The 20,812-nt window shown below is 32.8% G+C and overlaps 2 protein-coding genes across 6 annotated transcripts; both read left to right on the top strand.

Moving 5' to 3' along the window:
• Window positions 1-8,473: 8,473 nt before the first annotated feature.
• Window positions 8,474-10,186, top strand: LOC106763877 (tyrosine--tRNA ligase, chloroplastic/mitochondrial). The gene has a single exon (XM_014648044.2). It carries the CDS (start codon window positions 8,548-8,550, stop codon window positions 9,976-9,978), a length of 1,431 nt encoding a protein of 476 aa, XP_014503530.1. The 5' UTR covers window positions 8,474-8,547; the 3' UTR covers window positions 9,979-10,186.
• A 1,619-nt stretch (window positions 10,187-11,805) lies between these two features.
• Window positions 11,806-14,011, top strand: LOC106764301 (putative pentatricopeptide repeat-containing protein At1g12700, mitochondrial). Of its 5 annotated transcripts, XM_022782063.1 has the most exons (3): window positions 11,836-11,953; window positions 12,102-12,168; window positions 12,277-14,010. In XM_022782063.1, exons 2-3 carry the CDS (start codon window positions 12,102-12,104, stop codon window positions 13,593-13,595), a joined length of 1,386 nt encoding a protein of 461 aa, XP_022637784.1. In that variant the 5' UTR covers window positions 11,836-11,953; the 3' UTR covers window positions 13,596-14,010. The 5 variants fall into 5 exon arrangements, with proteins under 5 accessions (XP_014504063.1, XP_022637784.1, XP_022637782.1 ...); XM_014648577.2 differs by having other exon boundaries at window positions 11,806-12,168; XM_022782061.1 differs by having other exon boundaries at window positions 12,102-14,011.
• Window positions 14,012-20,812: the final 6,801 nt, after the last annotated feature.

Raw genomic sequence — 20,812 nt, 5'->3', positions numbered from 1 at the left:
TTTGCATTATATCTCCCAAGGAACAATTCTATGATAAAAATAAAAATAAAAACTGCATATTAAAATTTGTTTATATATATTTATTTATAAAAATTATGTAAATTTTCAAACTTATATATATATATATATATATATATATATATATATATATATATATATATCTTAAATTGTACATAAATTAATTTTAATTTATTAAAAATACTTGCTTATAAAGGAATTTATAAATAAAACTGTGTTTAAAAATAAAAATCAGATTTTGATTTTTCTTTTGATGGAAGAGTGTTTATGACTACGGGTGGGTACGATACGAGGTATTTGAATTTTAGTATTACTTAACTAATATTTAGTAATGGTCAGAGTCGTTACATTTGAATATTAGTTTTTTCTTAAACCAGAACACCTTTAAGAGATATCCTATGTACTTGTTATGACCCGCAGTTGCTTAAGAGCATATACATTTTTTTATAAGAATATATATATATATAGATTAATTTTATCTTTTAAGCCATTTTTATTTTTAACTAAAATAATTATATTTTCAATTTTTTTTGTTAATATAAATTTAATTATTTTATAAATTAAAATAAAAAATAATTATTTTATCACTTTATCTTTTTAATAAATATTTCTTTAAATTTAAACAATTTTGTTTAATATTTAATTATTTAATAATAAAAAGTATACAAATTGTTTTGGTAGGGATTTGTAGGACTAGAGACTAACCTTTCTGACGTGACTTTATTGCTTTCTGATGCTTGAGTCGAGTGCTCCGTTCGCCTGCTTTCAACCTGGACTGCTCACTATCAGTCTGGACCGCTCGGTCTTAGGTATGGACCGCTCGGTTGCATCCTTGATCAAAGGATGGAGGTACCTACAAAAGACACTAAAAGGAGGGAGGTACCTGCAAAAGACACTTTGATGCTCAAGTTAGGCATGTGTTTGAGGAGCTTCTGCTCACAATTGAATATTCAGTGAATTGTTATCGCTATTGAGTATTTGGATCTAGTAGAACGTGAGTAGAACGTACATGACTATTGGCCCTGACCTTATACTTATCAGTCAAAAACTTTATTTTTTATAATTAAAGGGACTCCTTTATACCCCTCGATGAATGATTTGCGGTATAATATACATTATTGTAATTTGGATACAAGAAGAATCAAATCGAATTTGACAAATTGAGTTCTAAAATTATGAAACATAAGTTTTTTGAATTGGATCTAGAATCCGAATTTTTTTAGTATTACTAAAGGATCGACTTATAGTATTTGTTTACCTATACTGAGGAAAAATAATAATCAAATTTGAACTACAAAAAGAATGTGGATGATTATACTAACACATTTCACGAGGCAGGTTGGCCAAGTAGACAAGACCGTTCGGCTGAGAATGATAGTCCACGATCATCCCGCTCGGCTGTTACCACCTAGGGGTTCTAGGCGACGGGAACGACCATCCCACTCGGTGTTTAACGCCTAGGGATTCTAGGCGACGAGAGTGACCATCCCACAAGGTTATTTAATTCCTAGGGGTTCTAGGCGACGGGAACAACCGTCCCGCTAGGTGTTTAACGCCTAGGGGTTCTAGACAACGGGAATGACCATCCCGCACGGTTGTTTAACGCCTAGGAGCTCTAGGCGATGGGAGTGACCATCTCGCACGATTGTTGAACTTATAATGTGGTAAAAAAAGGTTCTTATAATAACTATATTTTATGTTAGTTCATTGTTCTGTTTTTATTGTTGTGATTTCCACACGCGATTATCATATTTTTATACGGAAGTAGATAATAATAATATACGTGTTGAGAAATATATACAATAAATATGAGAGTTCTAGGAAATAGTTGTGAGAACATTTGGTTTTAGTCATTTTTAAAAGAAGTTTCTTTTTCATTATTAATTTAAAAGTTTTATATTTTTTTTTGAAACAATTGATTATGCATTTTTTTTGTTTAATCATTTTGGAGTTCCTTATTTGTGCAGATTTGTCTCAAATAGGTCCTCATATATTTTTTTATCCCAATTAGGTCCCTTTTTTCTGTAAAATTGAGTCAATTTTGACCTTGCCGTTAATTGTTGTGGACGACGTTAAAATTTCTGTGTGTTGGCTTGTTGACTGCGCAATTTTTAATAATGTGGCACAATGTGGTCATCTTAGGTGGAATTTATTTTATTTTAAGTAGGAATGGAAAACAATTAGGATTTCATTAAATCCTTCAATCTATAGTCAAACGGTAGCCGAACGGTAATAACAGTTAAAGGCCGAACGGTAGCCAAACGATATTAACAGTTAAAGACAAGGGGAAGTGAGTTATAAGTCGAAAAATATTAACAAGGGGAAGTGAGTTATAAGTCAAACAATATTAACAGGGGAAAGTGAGGTAGAAGTCGATAACTGTTAATACCGTTTTGCTACAAATTGAAAGATTTAACGAAATCTAAATTGTTTTCCTTCCTACTTAAAATAAATCCACGTAAATAGGCCTCACTATACCACGTGCTTATTAAATGCTAGCTTAGCATGCCACCAGACAACAAGTTTAACGTCGTCCACATAAATTAACGACAAGGTCATAATTGACTCAATTTTACATAAAAGGGACCTAATTGGGACAAAAAAAAAATATGAGGACCTATTTGAGATGAATCTGCACAAATAGGGACCTCCAAAATGATTAAACCTTTTTTTTACATTGCTGAATAAAAATGTTTTATGTTCATATTAAAAAGTGGTAACAAAGTTTTAAGTTATTTATGTTTTCATATAAGTGAGATAATATTTTAGTATCATCTTAATGAGAGTGTTACATAATTGATAATGGTTGATTTTACGTATTTTTGTGTATATATTTTGTGAATAAATTAACTCCTTCATAGCTTTTACCTTGTTTTATACTCAAGTTTAGTGTGTTTTCTAGTTTTCTTGTGTTTTATTTAATATATGTTTGTTTTTACCTTTAATATCTTTATTTGAGTGTGTGAAATAAATGAATAGGAAGAAATTCTAGTGGAGGACAACAAGCAAGAACTCAAGGGAACATGTTTTGGGACAAGAAAAGATCAATTTGTAGCAAATACCCATGTTGGACGCCTTTGGAGCAAGCAGATCTGCAGAGAAAGGAGAAAAGGATGCAATGCAGAAAAATTAGGCTCGGGCCCCCCAGAAGGGGGCTGAGGCCCCCTAGAAGGGGGTTCGGCGCCCTTCCATTCACAGATTCACTGCAGACTTGGCGCCTGGGCGCCCTAGAAGGAGGTTGAGCGTGACTTTCGCTGATGTGTCAAAATGGGTTATTTAAACATGGGAGAAGCCCTTGGAGGCTATTTGGGGTGTTGGGAAGCTCTCCCACACCTCCTTGGATCTTCAAGCTTCATCAATGGTGATTTTTCCCCTTTTGGGTTAAGGAAGAAGATGAGTCACAAATTGGAGATGGAGATGCGAAGAAGAGGCACAAATGGAGCATGGAGCAGCTGTCAAGAACCTTGGGAAAGGTTGGGCATCTTCTCTTTGGTTCCAATTTCTTCCTTATCTCTTCAATTTTGTAGAACCCTAAGTTCTCCACCATGGAAGGCTTTTCCTATTTGTTGAGATTAGTTTTAAAACATGGAATTCTTATGTATTTTGTGATGTTAATGCTATATACTTTTCCAATTCATGTTAGTATTCATTTTTTATGCTTAATGCTTGCTTTGGGTTGATCATCCATGCATGAATTGTGGTTCTTGATGTATTGAGAAATATGAATTGAACCTAGAACTGAAATTGAACACCTATTAGTTGGAATTGAGATGTTTGTGAATGCATGAGAATGAAATTGATGAATTCTAGTCTTGATAAATTGTAAATACACTATGTTAAATTTCTTGCACACCAACTATTTGATAAAATACCAAAAAGAGTTTCTTGTGTTGTTTTGTGCACTTTGATGTCTAATTGAGTTATAAAAGGAAGAATTGTTATGTGTTGCACAAGTCCCTTGGGAGAGAGCGATATTTATCATTTGCTACGCTGCGACCGGTGCACTTGCCGTTGGTTTTGTAGCCAACAATAATATAGACAAATTTTTATTTTCTTTATTTATCTCATAAAATAAAAGAGTATGAAATTCTTAAAAAAAAAACTTCCTTTCAATTCTTCAAAATTATTCATCTTTTTTTCTCAAATATTTTTTCTTTTGATTTTGATAATTATATTACAAATGGATTTGGTATTTGAAGAATTTTTTTTTTTTTATTACTTAGTGAATATGTTCTCAATCACCTTATTATAGTACGAGTATCATACTACTCGTATTTGTGGGTATCTATTATCCGTTAAAAAATGAAATTACATTTTTATCCTTAGGTTTAACATTTAAGTTTTTGTTGAGGTTTATATTTCTTCGATTTCTGTTGTCATCATTGTGTTATGCTAGTGCATCAGAAGTCTAAACTGTAACTATAACAATTATTGAGTTCATACGAACAAATTTTTGTTACCCCGTGTGGATAACTATAGCTTGAAACAAAAAGGGGAAAAGGCAATGAAATGGTGCAATGAAAAAAAAGGTGAAATTTATCGGGAAAACGAGAAGGAGTGTTGTGGGGAGAAGAGGGAAGTTCATCAAGCTTAATTGGGTGTGAAGATCGACGAGAGAAGAAGATTCTGGAAGCAAAGAAAGCTCGTTGGAGGGCTTTTCTTTCAAAATTGGTCGCCATGATCATCTTCTCTACTCTGCACCAACACTTCTTCCTACTATCCTGGGGTGCAGAAGGAAAAGCCTACCAGGTTGAATCAAACGGGCATTTATTAAAAAAAAAGCCCTTTTCTTCAAAAGTAATTAGAAAGATGATTGTGAGTTTTATCTTCTCATTTAAAAATTCATAAGTTTTTTTTTAAAGGGTTAAATATGTTTTTAGTCCCTGAAGTTTCACTGATTTTTGGTTTTAGTCCCTACATAGAACATTGATGACATTTTGTCCTCTTAATATGGAAACATATATGTTTAATCCCTAAAAGTAAACGGCGTCAATTTTTTTGTGACATGGCTAACGGTGTAGACTGACACGATTTCTTTTATCTGAGTGTTTCTCACCTTTTTCTCCCTCTCTCTCCTTCGTCTCTTTCTTCCACCTTCCTTCTTCCATCTTCCACCCAACCTCTCCACCCTTACTCAACCCAACCTCCCCACCCAGCATCTCTCCTCAACCACGGTGGTCTAAGGTTTTTTCACAACCAATATTTCACTCCAAAATATCAACCAACCCTTTTCTTTCTACATTACCGTACCTTCATTCAAATTTCTATAAGTTTTAAAACTTAATTTACAGATTGAAATTGCTTCCAAGAATATATGTATATATGATACGTCTCTGTTATAACTATTGAAAATGATTCGTCTCTGTCAATCTCTTCGAAAAAAGAGAGTTAAATATTAGCATTTGAGGTGTGGATCAATTGAAAATGATACGTACAATTAATCTTACCATTTGAGGTGTGGATCTTTGGAAGGATTTTTCGCCCCTAAAAAATGATTATGTTCCTGGGTTTCGTCTAATTGATTCCGATTCAGATGTTAGTGATGGCGGGGCCAATAAAGTTTACCTTAACAATCATTTAGAAAAAACAAGAAAGTATCTTTTGATAAGAATAGAAACGAGGATCTATGGAAGGATTTTTCGCCATCGAAGAATGTTTCTGTGCCAACTCCAGCAACCTTCACTAAGGCCAAACAGTTTTCATAGTTTACATCATCCTTATTGCTTCCAAAATCTGTACATGGTCCTAGGCAAAAGAATAAAACAGAGAACAAGTTTCAGCGAGGCTGTGTTATCATCTTCTCTCCCGTTTTCTCTATGTTTTTCTTCCTTTTCTTGTTTTGTTGTTTTGGCTCACACCACTATAGAGTACATCACGGTGGATGATGGCCGGCGACGATCCTTCAGGTGGTGGCGCGGTGGCTGACCGGATGACTGACGGTGACCGGCGGTGTTCCAGGGGACAAACCCCTAACCCTAGGCTAGCAAGAGCAGAAGGAGAGAGGGTGTGGTCGTCGCAGCCTGCGGTGGCTGGTCGGATGATGGCGAGGATGCCGGCGTCGCCATGGCTGGTCGGATGGGAGCGGCGGCTGGTCGATTCGAGCGATGGTGATGGAACCCAATCCTGGGCTGTGCGAGAGAATTGAGACTTTGTCTCAGATATGAGTGAGTAGGGAATGAGGGAAGGAATTTCGACCCCCTTAGAGTTTCAATCTGATAACTCAACACACATGCAAAACCAAAAAAAGCTAATCCAAATGTTTAAAAAAATATACGTGACAGGCAGTGTACAGAGAAGACGTGGAAGGGTTGTTAGCCACCTCACCAAAAAATTGACACCGTCTATTTTTAGGGACTAAACATACATGTTTCCATACTAAGAGGATGAAATGCCATCAATGTTCTATGCAGGGACTAAAACCAAAAATCAATGAAACTTCAAGGACTAAAAGCATATTTAACCCTTTTTTAAATATCTACGAGTATCCAACGGGTACCAATGGGTTAAAAAAAATCCACGAATATTTTTTATGCAAGTATCCAGGGAGTAGCGGAATATGTAACAGGTACGATTTTTTCATGCGAGTCGAGTATTGATAGGCATTACTCGTGCCTGACCCGACTTGTTGTCATCCCTAATAAGAAGACATAAAAATCAATTTTTTACACAGGTATCGAGAGATCAAACATGGGCATTTTGGAGATGTCTATAATACACTATTTTCTATATATATAATTGATTATTTTTTAGTTTCATAAAAATATAGGTTTAAACCCTCTGATGGTCGTCATATTTGTATTGGAAGCTAATGTGGCGCAGATGATGTGGATGAGTTTATTATGTGGAAATGATGTTTAAATTATGATGTGAAATTAGGTTTAATTTATGATGTGACATTATTTAATTGGATATCGTGGTTAGGAAAAAAATTAGGAATTTAGTACAGTAAAAATTAGGGATAAGGATTTCGTGTAACAAGGTTGCTTTTCGCGGTGTGTTGGTGGCAGTGAAGGCTTCGCGAGGAAGCAGATGATGAACAAGCTCGCGTTTTGGTTTGTTCTTTGTGGTATCCCTCTGGTTCACATTTTGGGTTTTCTTCCTTGCAAGTATGGATCGCGAATGAAGGTGTGAAATGGATCATGGTGGTGCGAGGTTGTTCTACATTTGGGTTTCGTAGATGATAGGTTTCCGATTTGTGATGAACTCATGGTTGTGCTTTGTGGATTAGGGAGGAACAAACTTGAGTGGTTTGCGATGTCGCGATTTTGGACTATAGTGAAGTCAATGGTGGTTTCGTGTGGAGATATGATGAAGGATTTTCTGGTTGATTCTTTGATTGTAGGTGTGATATTGGCTTATGGAGGCGCGATGGAGGAGAAAATGTGTTTGCAATCTGGGTTCTATGATTTGAATGTTTTTGCAGGTTCCACGGAGGCGTTGTTCTTTGCAGTGAGTTTGGGGTTTTAAGTGGTTTGAATTCGCAGATCATTGATTGGGTTTTTCTGCATGTTTTGGACAATGGTGATTCTTACGATGGTTGCGTGAAGAGGGAGATGCATGCAAAGCATGGAGACGAGGCTAAAACTCACAATTTTAGGGTTCTCTCTTTGTGCACAATGAAAGGTTCAAATCCGCTCCTGCGGTGGTTTTCGATGGCCTTTGTGGTGGTTCTGTTTAGGGCTGGTTAGTCCAGTGACGACAGATAACAAAAGATGATGACTAGGAGAGTTGGAGTTTCTAAGGTTGAAGATCTTGACGTGGTGAGTGTACGACAAACACGAAAGACAAAAAATATTCTGAAATAAATTAATTCTATAAAATAAATTAAATACAAATTTTACGAATTAAATTAAATAACAACTCCACGAAATTAATTAAATACAAATTCTACATAATAAATCCATCTACATAGACTGCTTCACATCAGCATTGACACAATTTTTGTCTACTTACAGAAATGACCTATTACAAATTGTAAAAATAAATGACCGTGTTAAGACGATAAAAAAATCCTCTAAGAAAATAAGTTAATTTTATTTAACAAGTTAATAAATATAAAAACTGATATATAATACTCATACGTGTGACTGATGTTATATTTAAACCTATAATTTGGCATGTGAACATTTTTCTCAATTAAAAAATGTTAAAAATAATTTTAAAAATTGACGAGGTTAAAGAGATGTGCTAATTATAGTTCTTTAATTATTTAAACTGTATTAGAAAAAAAAATAAATTCATTAAAATTAACAAAAAATAAAATTTTATTAAGTTAAAATAACATTAAAATTGAATTGACAAACTGAAGAAAAATATGAACTAGTATTTTAAGTTTTTATTTAAAAAGAACAAGTTTACCTTTTTTTTTCCTAGATAAAAAATCAATTTGAATTCCTTTGAATAACATAATGATGTTAATAAATTTAATAGTTATTAATAAATAGAAATGGTGAAAGAGAGACAGAGAATGATATCCTTCATCATCCCCAACTTGAAAGAGTAAGCAGGAGTCACACAGTAACACACCCAATGGCCTCCATTTCTGTTTTAGCGAGAACACTCCTTTTCAACCATTCAACCACTCGTTTCTTTAGTCCCTTCAAACCCCATTCTTCTCCCTTTCCTCTTCAATGTGTCACAAAAACCACCTGCGCCCTCCAACAATCCCGCCGCAACGTCATTGAAATCCTCGAAGAACGCGGTCTGGTCGAGTCCATCACCAGCGACGCGCTACGGGCCGCGTGCTCCTCACCGGTCAAGGTCTACTGCGGTTTCGACCCCACCGGGGAGTCTCTGCACCTCGGCAACCTCCTTGGCATCATCGTGCTCTCCTGGTTCCACCGCAGCGGTCACGGTGCCGTCGCGTTGATCGGAGGCGCCACCGCGAGAGTGGGCGACCCCTCAGGAAAATCTCTCGAAAGGCCCGAACTTGATATCGAGTCCTTGGAGAAAAACACGGTGGGTATCTCCAACACCATTAAACGGATTTTGGGTCGCGGCCGAAATCCGAACTCGGTGGACTCTGATTTGTCTGTTGTGATTTTGAATAACTATGACTGGTGGAAAGAGTTTAGTTTGTTGGATTTTTTGAAAAGGGTAGGTAGGTTTGCTAGGGTCGGGTCTATGATTTCTAAGGAGAGTGTAAGGAAGAGGTTGGAGTCAGAAGAAGGAATTAGTTTCACCGAGTTCACATATCAATTGTTGCAAGGTTACGATTTCTTGCACTTGTTTCAGAATGAGGGTATAAGTGTTCAGATTGGGGGTAGTGATCAATGGGGTAATATAACTGCTGGGACTGAATTGATTAGGAAAATATTGCACGTGAAAGATGCATATGGCTTGACATTCCCTCTTCTTTTGAAGAGTGATGGTACCAAGTTTGGAAAGTCAGAGGATGGTGCTATTTGGTTGTCTCCAAAGTTTTTGTCTCCCTATAAGTTTTACCAGTATTTTTTTAGTATTACTGATGATGATGTGATTAGGTTTTTGAGAATTCTTACATTTTTGGACATTGAGGAGATAGTTGCCTTGGAAGGGGAGATGGGGAAGCCTGGCTATGTGCCTAACACCGCCCAGCGGAGACTGGCGGAAGAAGTTACACGATTTGTTCATGGGGAAGAAGGTTTGGCTGAGGCTCTTCAGGCCACTGAGGCATTGAGGCCGGGGTCAGGGACGAAGTTGGACTGGAAAACCATTGAGGGGATTGCTGAGGATGTGCCATCTTGTTCTTTGGCTTATGAAGAGGTTTTGAATCTGTCATTGGTGGATCTTTCGGTCTCTTCTGGTTTGTTCGAGAGTAAGTCTGCGGCAAGGAGGTTGTTGAAGCAAGGGGGCCTTTACTTAAATAATAGCAGAGTGGATAGTGAAGGTAAGAGGATTGAAGCTGCAGATATAGTGGATGGGAAAGTTCTCCTGTTATCAGCTGGCAAAAAGAACAAGGTGCTGGTGAGAATAGCTTGAGAGTGTCTACTGAACTGAGTATTTTTTGGAGACTGTTTATTTCCTGTGTTTTTCTTTTGTACTCATAAGAAATCTTTGATTTACCTGATACAGGGAAGCTTATTCTCTATGTGTAGTTTTCTTTTTAGAATTAGAGTTTCACCTCAACTTGTACTGGTTTGTAATGCAAACCTTTATTTCATGGGCTATTTAGGTGGAAGTTTAATTCTGTTTGGAGAATAGCACCAAAAATTTTGTTTGGAGGATAACCCCTCTTACTCACATTCATTATCTGGTAAACATCGCAGATGCGTGTACTTGTTTATGTATAATGTAGCATTGAATTTTGAAGTTCAACATTTCTTTAATAGAAAATATTGGAAGTGAATACGTTGTTGGTCATTGTTGAACAAATTCTAATTGCACTGAACATAAATTGGTGAACTCATTGGTCGGTGCAGTGCTCTTTTTGCTGGAACTCTTGATCTTTGATCTATTACATTTTGATGTTTTTCTGCATAAGAATTGCGTTTCTGAAATGAATAAAGCCTGGTTGAACAAGTTAAAGTTATAATTGCTTTTAATTTGTATGGCATATTGATATCCATGTAAACTTGTATGCTTATATCAAGAACAAGGAGTAGCTGGTTTCACTACTGCTCAATGAGACCATCTTTTCAATGAAAGCTTTTCTGATGTATACCGAATCATTAGACTGGTCAGTGTATCAAACACTATCTTCTCATTTGAGCCCTCCCTAAATTTGAAAGTTTTTCTGGCTTAGTGGCTGCTTCAAAGTTGTTGTTGTTCTATATAGCATGAGTTGAACAGGTTTTGTTCTGTCTGATTAGGGAGCTACAACTTCTTGGTTGAAATAATGGACAATGAAAGTAAAAATTCATTAGCAAAATAACATTCAATTACCCCATAATAGTATTTTGACTATAATTTTACATTTCATTTGATCATTCATGTAGTACTAACATGTTTGGAATGACCTTTCTTTAATAAGAACGAAATCTTAATATAATGACAGTGTTAATTGCTGATATAAAGGATTTCAAATTGAGTGCTACTTCAAAATAATTTAAAATAGCTCCTCACCTTATTTTGCAAATTTTATAATGTGTTAGTTTTGGACTAAAAGTATTATTAACAGGCTGTTTTTTCCACATGAATCGAAGCATAGAACTAAGATTTACTACAGTTTTACTATTTTGAAAAAAATTACTGCCGGAAAACATTTCCATATCTTAAAAGATAAATTAATCACAAATCATATATAGAAAACTTGCAGTTAATATTTTTCAGTTCACCGGTCAATGATTCAATAGTATTGTGTATGTTTTTCCACACACCCATACAAATCAAGATGAAGTATTTCAAATAAATATACTATAAATATTTATTTTTGTATCTGGTTTATAGAGAGATAAAGCAATAATTTAGCTATGTGCGAGAAAATGTAAAATAAAAATTCAAGACTTATACAGTCTTAATAATTTTATGGTTTACAAAATTATTAAAAAGGATTAAGTCAACAAATTTATTTTAAAGTCAAATTTCAATTTAAACAATGATCATTTTTTTTTAATTCTAAAATATAAATTTAATATAAAAAGTATTAGTCTTATGAGTTTTAATTATATCAATTTAATATTTAGATTTATAATTTACAAACTAAAATACTAGTTTAGAATTCACATTATAATATTTTTTTCATTCTATTATATTCTTATTCAATTATATATTATATTGTATATTATTTTATTTTATTTTTATTTTTCTTTGTTAAATATAATGTAAAAGTTTCTCATATATTGTCTTTCCATTTTATTTTGTCGTGAGCATCGGTAGTTCCCTGTTCCCAGAATCTGAATAGCAGCAAACCGAACTTTGGTCTCTCTCACAGAAACCGACCAAACACAAAACAACACAATCTTTTCAGTGATGTTGTGGTGAACGAACAAAACATGTTACTGGCTAGAAGATTAAGGTATTTTCTCTCTCCTTCCATTCCCAAATTTCCTCCTTTCCTTCAAAACCCCTTTTCCTTTTGCTTCCCTTCACCCTGTGCACTCCACTCTCACTCCCAGCGCTCACTCATTAACAATCTTGATGATGCTTTTTTCCAATTCAACCAGATGCTTCATATGCATCCTACCCCACCCACATTCCAATTTAACAAGATTTTAAGTTCCCTTATGAATAGTAAGCATTACCCTTCTACTATTTCTCTTTATAAGCAGATGGAATTCACTGGAGTTGATCCTGACTTTTTCACTTTGAACATATTGGTTAACTGTTTCTGCCACTTAGGTCAAATGGCCTTCGCTTTCTCTGTAATGGGCAAGGGTCTCAAACTGGGTCATTACCCAACTACCATAACCTTGAGCACTCTCATGAAAGGTCTCTGTCTTAAGGGTGAGGTCAAAAAAGCTCTGAACTTTCATGACAAGGTGTTGACACAAGGGTTTCGGCTGGATGAGATTAGTTATGGGACTTTGATCAATGGGGTGTGTAAAATAGGAGAAACAAGAGCTGCCATTAGGTTGTTGAGAATGATTGAAGGAAGGTCTATTAAGCCTAATTTGATAATGTATAGCACAATCATTGATAGTCTATGCAAAGATAGTCTTGTTACTGAGGCTTGTGATTTATATTCTGAAATGGTTGTGAAGGGAATTTCTCCTGATGTTGTCACTTACACTATTTTAATATGTGGTTTTTGCACTGTGGGTCAACTAAACAAAGCAATTGGTTTGTTAAATGAAATGGTATTGAAAAATATCGACCCAGATATTTATACCTATAGTATATTGATTGATGCTTTATGTAAGGAAGGAAAGGTAAAAGAAGCTAGAAATGTGTTTGCTGTGATGGTCAAAGCATGTTTGAAACCTGATGTTATTGTTTGTAGTACTTTAATGGATGGATATTTCTTAGTTAATGAAGTGAACAGTGCAAAACATGTATTCTACTCTATGACTCAAATGGGAGTAACTCCTGATGTTCACTGCTATACTATCATGATTCATGGACTATGTAAGATTAAAATGGTGGATGATGCTATGAATCTTTTTAAAGAAATGCACTTGAAAAATATGGTTCCTGATACAGTGACTTATACTTCTCTTATTGCTGGTTTGTGCAAATCAGGAAGAATCTCTTATGTTTGGGATCTTATTGGTCAGATGCATGATGTAGGTCAACCTCTTGATGTAATCACTTATAATAACTTAATAGATGCTTTATGCAAAAATGGTCATCTTGACAAAGCAATTGAATTCTTCAACAAAATGAAAAACCAAGGAATTCAGCCAAATGTGTACACATTCACTATACTTCTTGATGGACTTTGTAAAGGTGGAAAGCTTAAGAATGCACAAGAGGTTTTTCTAGATCTTTTGACTAAAGGCTATTGTTTAAACGCCAAAACATATACTGTTTTGATCAACGGGCTTTGTAAAGAGGGCTTGCTTGATGAAGCATTGGCCTTATGGTCAAAAATGGAAAACAATGGTTGCATTCCAGATGCTGTAACTTTTGAAATAATGATTCGTGCTTTCTTTGAAGAAGATGAAAATGATAAGGCGGAGAAATTTCTTTATGAAATGATTGCTAGAGGCCTATTGTAAGAGTAAACTAGGTGAGATTCTTTCTAATGACATGCTATTTCGAATTTGGTGAGAATCATGTAATATTTATTTCTTTAGATAGTTTCACATGTGTAACGAGCTTGTGTGACATTACTTTTTGATTATAAGTCACAGGTTGTTACATTTATTTTCATATGCTAACAACAGGAATCATTGATTTTTTGTAGTCTTGATATAATTACATTTTTTCTTCCCGATATGCTAATATTTTCTTTGATGTCATTGCTTCCAAAGTAATTGAAAACCAAAATGATCTGTAGGTTCTAATATCATGTCAGATGTTAACTTAAAACCAATTGATATTAGCAAAGTTGTTAAACAAATATAGAAGCCTCAGTCCAAGAATTCAGACGCACGATAGGATACTACCCGACAACACCTAACCCATATGATGTGAATTTGAACTATTTATGTCAGCTGGGTTATGCAAACTTAAGACTTTATTTTGCTCTTCTACTTTCTTTAAGAGGAAATTGTTTTCCTACAGTATAGTTGGGTTCTCTTCTACGGATATCAGGGTCTATGAGGGAATTAATTGTCAATTTTGGGTTTTTCTGACTTAAGATATTAACAATTGTGTTAAGAAATCTGACTTTTAAACACTCAATCTCCTTACAGCAACCACTTGTGTATTAAACTTCTGAATCTTTCTTTTACCGGTATAAACTCCTTATTATCAGGTTTAAAGAGAAGTACTATTTAAGCTAACTAACATGACCAACCAACTAAACTACTTAACTGCTAACTGTCTGAAACAGAATAACAGATAAGATAGCAAAGGAAAATGTTAAAAGAGAACCTAACAATGGATGTTCAATAAACCAATAGACAACAGCTTCAATACCCCTTATCATAAGGCGTGCAAAACTAGCTTGGAGTTTTTTCTTTGGGATTCCAAACATATGCAAATGTTGTCCCATAGAACAGTTTGACTTTTTACTGGCAGATTTTACTCCTGTAAAGTCTTTAGGATCAAAATATGCTTTTAGAACTTATTATGAATGCTAAGAATTACATAAGGTGTGCAATTACTTCAGACAATGTTGCCATATGTAGTACAACCATTGAAGTGCTCATAAGCTAAACGAGCACAAAAAGAGATGCTTATACGATGAATAGGCAAAACAGCATGATGAAGTACAGAGGTAGTGTGAATGGTTCTATTGCTTGTTTGCTCTATACATGGCTTGCCAAGACCTTGGTATACTTGTTCAAATAAAGGCAGTTAATTAATAGGAAAATTTTAATTTTCCCCTGGATTATCTTCACTTTTGTAGACAAAACAGCTTAAAAAGGCACAGATAATGTTTCAAAATCATAGACTAGAAATCATGCAATGTAACTAGACTTTCTGCATATCTATAACAGTTTAATTTTTGTTTCTTTTCATTTTGTGTAGTGATACCTTTTATGTTATATAAGTGAGAACCGTTTGGTTAGTTTTATTGTTTTTGTTATGTAGACTTTAGTACTTTACACTTTAGTAGAATTTCTACCGCAGTGAGAGATACATTTTTTGTTTTGTATCTTCCATCATGATTCTGCTATATTCAGATAGAATAAGAATAATCAATCGGTCTTTTTTTCCTCATATTGTTAGAAAAGTCATGGTTGTTACTTGTTACATTGCAAATTGTAAAACTTTTCAATGATTCTCATGCTTCAGAGTTCTTATTAGTTTTGGATAGTGGCCTGGTGTTACTTGATTTTGGATAAAAACAAAAGGTTGTTCTTGTCTTGTGTTAGATTGACTAGTTGAATTGCATCAAGATTATTCTTAAGTTGGATACAATCAATTTACCCTTTAATGATTTCCACTAGCCTTTAAACCAATCCATGTACTATATAAAGTATTCTCAAGATATATTTAGGGTTTGACTTGTGCTAACAGCTAAAAAGACATAGCTATAAAGTATCTCTGCTCTCTCTAGGCTATAGGTTTTGCCGTCTCTAATATCAGTTTCTTCTTACTGTCTTCTTCACTTAAATGGATTTGGGAAAAGTAATTGAGTGGATTTGAGAAGATTGAACATAATTTTTTTTTTATTTGAGTGGATTTAGAGATAAGTAAAAGTGAATTTGAAAGTAAATTTTTTTAATCTGTAACATAAATTAAATCATACACTAATTCTCACAGACTTTACTTCCAAATCCACTTTCACTTACTTCCAAATCCACTCAAATAAACAAAAAAAAAAAATTATATTCGAATCCTCTCAAATTTATTCAATTACTCTCTCTCAAATTCCTTAAAGTGAACAAGACATACAAGTTATAATCTATGTTAAAAAAAATAGAACATGGAGCTGAAATGGCAATGAAAATTCTCAACACGATTGAAATAGCCTGAATGTATGTAGTACTAAATTCCAACAAGAGGATTATGAGAATGCTAATTGGCTAAATAATGTGTACTTAAGACTGATGTATTAGCATCTGTAAGGGGGACAGAACAGGTTGGTGTAGAACTTACTATTGAAAGCTCCAATGATGACATAAAGATGAGGTTTCTTCCTTCATATATATATATATATATATATATATATATATATATATATATATATATATATATGAGGTTTGTTAACACGTGTACGTCCGTTTTTCAGTTGGTACGTTTTAACAATGTGTATCGGATTATAGTAGACAAAAATACTCTTATTTATCATGGATTCTAAGTTTTAAGGTCAATGATATTTAAATAATTTTCATTCTCAAAACTAAAAAAAAAGAAACCCCAAACTCTTACTCACTTCCCTCATTCCTCTCAACCCTTTCTCTTTCATCTCTCTCACTCCAACATTTTCTCTCTGTCATCCCTATTGTTGCCCCAATTGAAACAAAAAATCATAAACCCTTTGTCATCAGAGATATTTTCTCTCTCATCTCAACATTTTTTCTCTCATCTGAACCCAATTGAAGATGGTGGTGGTAATTTGAATCAGAGATATTTTTTAAAAATTGAAAAGTTTACTCTTTTATAATCATTTTATATTTATTAATGTTTGTAAAATGAATATAAATTTTGTCACTTTATGTTATTCTTTCCAAATCTCAAAGGTAAAAAATGATTTTAATGTTTTTTATATTGCATAGTGATTAAAGTTTATTCTAAACGCCTGTAGAATATGATTCAGTAATAAAAAAGGGACATAAGGAAATTAAAGAAATGGGTATAGAGGAGCTCCCTAGGAGTACAATTCTTTCAATTCTAGGTTGTAATCTTACATCATGTATCCCATACCAATAGAGAAAGGAAAAAGAAACACTTTATGTAAAGGGAAAAGGACAATAGAGGGAAATATCTTGTTCTTTAAAAATATAATGAAATGTGGTGTAGATGTGTAAATAATGTATGAAAATTTAATTGATTTATGAAGGTTTTATTTACATGATTTAATTTAAAAATGAAATTTAATAATAATAAGAAGGGAAAATATATAACACATCCTCCAAATGAAAGAGAACAAATTACAATGTCACGGGTTGTTGTGTGTGGCTGAGGGATAGTATGGAGACGAGAGAGAAACAAAATGGATAAGTGAGGAAGGTGAATTAGGGTTAGGCAAGAGTTTCTGATTTTTTTTTTTCAATTGGGACAACATTAGGAATGACAGAGAAAATGTTGGAGTGAGAGAGATGAAAGAGAAAAGATTGAAAGGAATGAGGGAGGTGAGTAAGAATTTGGGGGTTTCTTTTGTTTTTCTTAGTTTTGAGAATGAAAATTATTTAAATATTCTTGACCTTAAAACTTAGAATCTATGATAAATGAGGGTATTTTTGTCTACTATAATCCGGTACACATTGTTAAAACGTACCAACTAAAAAATACACGTATAAATCAGGGGAAGTTGCCATATATTCTCAAGTTCATGGCTAAATGACATTAGTATCTTTTTTAATAGTAAAATAACCTTCATACATTTTCTAATTTTATAATAGCTATTCATATTATGTTTTTAGTGAAATAGTTTTATATTTACTTTAGTTTTAAATATATATTTATATCTTTCATATTTTCAAGAAAATAAATTTCACCAGATTTACTTTTTTTTTTAAATATTATAGTGACTGAAAGTTAAATAAAGTTATAAAAAAATTAAAGATTTATGAAATTTAAAATAAAAAAAATCAAAGAAAGTTTTATAATTTTTCTGAATGATTTAATTAGTATACACTAAAATATAATAAAAATTATAACATCACTAAATTATGATTTGTTTTATAAAAATATAAAAAGTTGTATCTTTGAGAAAAATATTTTTTTAATATAAGAGTAAATAAATACCTATAAATATTTGATGTGGTAGAGCTTAAACTGATAGTTTATTTTTTGTCAAATATAGTTGAACTGGTTGTAAGCTATGGTATATTATTTTTATCATAATAAATTTATAATTATAAAAGTAAATATAAATTATTTTTACAATTTTATAGTTTTTATGTTAAAATTCTTTTTTTTTTCATTTGTTACAAAAATTCAACTAGATATCTAACTTTTATTTGTTTAATTAAATCATTTAGTTTTTAAAAAAGATTTAATTTTATCCTAATCAACATTAAAATAGATAAAACAAAAAAAATGTACATAAATGGCATGTGAATCTAAAATGGCAAACACATGTCACATAAAAAATAGTACATATATCTAATAGAATCAAAGTTTAAAATAGAGACAAAATAAAAAAAAATTAATTATTAAAGAATAAAAGATATAGATACCAATCTCCTGTACATAATGGCATGCAGATATACTGGTTTAAGACCAGATTATATAAGAATTTTGAGATAGGTTAAGTCAGTTTTTCATGGACTTCCATATATTTCTTTTCTACATGTCCATATAAAAAACAGTTCTCATTTTCCTCTCTTTTGCCTTTTTAATTATAGGATCTCAAAGTCAAAAGTAACTTTAGATTGTGTAATTTGAAAATTATTTTTATCTTTTAGATTATATAAATTCAGAAATAATTATTTATCTTTAAAAAGTTTCTAAATTATATAATTTGAAGGTCGATTTTGTTTTCTAGTACAATTTAGAAGTCAATTTTATCTTTCTAATGGGAAAATCTAAAAATATTTTTTCTTGAAAGAAAATTTCCAGAATTGCATAATTTGAATGTCAGAAATAACTTTCGGATAATACAATTCGAAAGTTATTTTTTCCTTAATCATTTTTCCCTTATAGACTGCACAATCAATAAGTAATTTTTTATTTTTAAATTATGTAATTTGAAAGTCATTTTATTGAGAAAAAAACTTTCATATTATATAATTTAAAGTCAAAAATAACTTCTACATTAATTATACAATTCTAATATTTTTCAAATTTTATAATCCAAAAAATTATTTTAACTTTGGGTATAATTTAAAAATGACAACATGAGAAGTTTCTTTTATATGAGACAGATGCAAGAAAAGACTGCCTTAATCATATCCCAGCCTTTACTTCTCTAAGTAAGGTTTATTCTTACCATATAACTTGTGTAACTACATTACATTCCATCAATAATAATAATTTGGGTTTTCTAGCTTGATCTATACTTTTTCCTATTTTTAATATTCTTACCTTATATGTTAATTATCATTAAATTTTTTGTTAAATTACTTCGGCCTCGAGTTTTGATTTCAATGATTTCTGTTTTAGTTCCATTATGTTTAAAATTTTAATCTTCACATTACAATGAGTGTTTTTTTTTAAATAAATATTTTTATTTTTTTATTTTTATCACTTCATAATTTGAAATTATGATTTATCCTATTATTCATTTCAAGATAGTTAACTAATGCTTACTTTAGGAATTAAAAGCATTTCCAAAGATATCATAAGTGACACAATAAGGACCAACTTCCACAAATTTTAAAATAGTAATACATACTTTATATAGTTTACTTAACAGTTATTGTCACGCCCCATTTAATACTCCACTTTAGTGGAGTACACTTGTCACGTCTTTCCAGTTTTTCCATGCAAGTGAGAGACAAAGCCTTACAGTGCATTTAATTCCCCGTCCTCGGTAGACATGTGGTAGTAGAGGAAATGTGGTTTTCCAGATAGTGGAAGCCACGTGGCATGCAGGGAGTGGACCGAACGTCCATTTTGGTGGCCATATTTAAAGTGGGATTTTAAATCTGGCACCACTTTCTGCATTTGCAACCTTTCTTCTTCTTCTTCAAACTCAACTTTCAGAAACTCCATTTTCTCCTCCTTCTCTCTACACCCTTCCAACTTCTCTCTAAATTTCTGACCAACATTCTCCTCCGATCATCAACTTCCTTTCACATTAATTACTCCCGGCATCAAGCTCTTCAAATTGCACCGATCAGATTTCCGTTCTGAACCGGTAAGTGTTTCTGGCCTTTGAAGCTTCTCTGTATTCTTGCATGCACGCCCACTTTAAGCTTGCATGTGACTGATTAAAGCCATTTCTCTGAACCTGTTACCTTGTAATTAGATCTTGGAAACCTTAGAAGAAGTAGTTGCTGCCCAAGAATTTAGAAGTTTAGCTGGAAATAGAGGTAAGGGAAGCTTATAAGATTTAATTATGATTTCTTTGTATGGTTGGATGCATGATTTAATATATGTTTGATGATTTAATTGGTATGTTGGAATATTGTATGTTGTTGCATGACTCGTTTGATATTGGTTAGGAACTTAGTGTAAATGTATTAAACTTAGAGATATTCTGAAATCTGTGATCGAAGGTCATTAGGACCGTTCGGTCCTTCCCTAAACCGTTCGGTCTTGTGATGCTTATGTTGTTTGCTATCTATTTTGCCTAATCTGGTTCTTTAATAAGTCAAGGGAGCCTTTCCCCCTCGGGTTTAGTATATATAATATGGTTAAGAACGTTCGATCATAAACCAAGCGTTCGGTCATTGATAACTCTCAATATTTTCATTTTTTTCTGTGTTTAGAAATCATTCTTAGTTCATTTTAGCTTCTTATTGTTTAGAATTAGGATAATCTTAGATTTTTCTTTTAAATATGTAGAATTGTAAAATTGTAGTTAAAATTAGCTTTTTAGGAGTATTTTTTTATATTTGTAAAAAAATAGGAAATTAATTTTTAGGAAATCTTTTAATAAAAATCTTTTTCTTTACTTTTATTTTAATCTTGAATTGCTAAACCTTTGCTTTAATTGTTAATTGCTCCGTGTGTTCATAATTGAATTAACATTTCAGGATTTCGGCTGATT

Source organism: Vigna radiata, chromosome 6 (genome assembly GCF_000741045.1).
Source record: "Vigna radiata var. radiata cultivar VC1973A chromosome 6, Vradiata_ver6, whole genome shotgun sequence".
Taxonomy (NCBI): Eukaryota; Viridiplantae; Streptophyta; class Magnoliopsida; order Fabales; family Fabaceae; genus Vigna; species Vigna radiata.
The sequence above is the reverse complement of the archived record's forward strand: the minus strand, read 5'-3'. Positions and strand labels throughout refer to the sequence as shown.

Bases quoted from the DNA above. Each gene is read 5' to 3' on its own strand.
- LOC106764301 (XM_014648577.2), top strand. From the start codon at position 11,931: ATGTTACTGGCTAGAAGATTAAGGTATTTTCTCTCTCCTTCCATTCCC. The intron at 12,169-12,276 runs GTAAGCATTACC...TCTGCCACTTAG, and splicing joins TTTAAGTTCCCTTATGAATA to GTCAAATGGCCTTCGCTTTC.
- LOC106763877 (XM_014648044.2), top strand. From the start codon at position 8,548: ATGGCCTCCATTTCTGTTTTAGCGAGAACACTCCTTTTCAACCATTCA.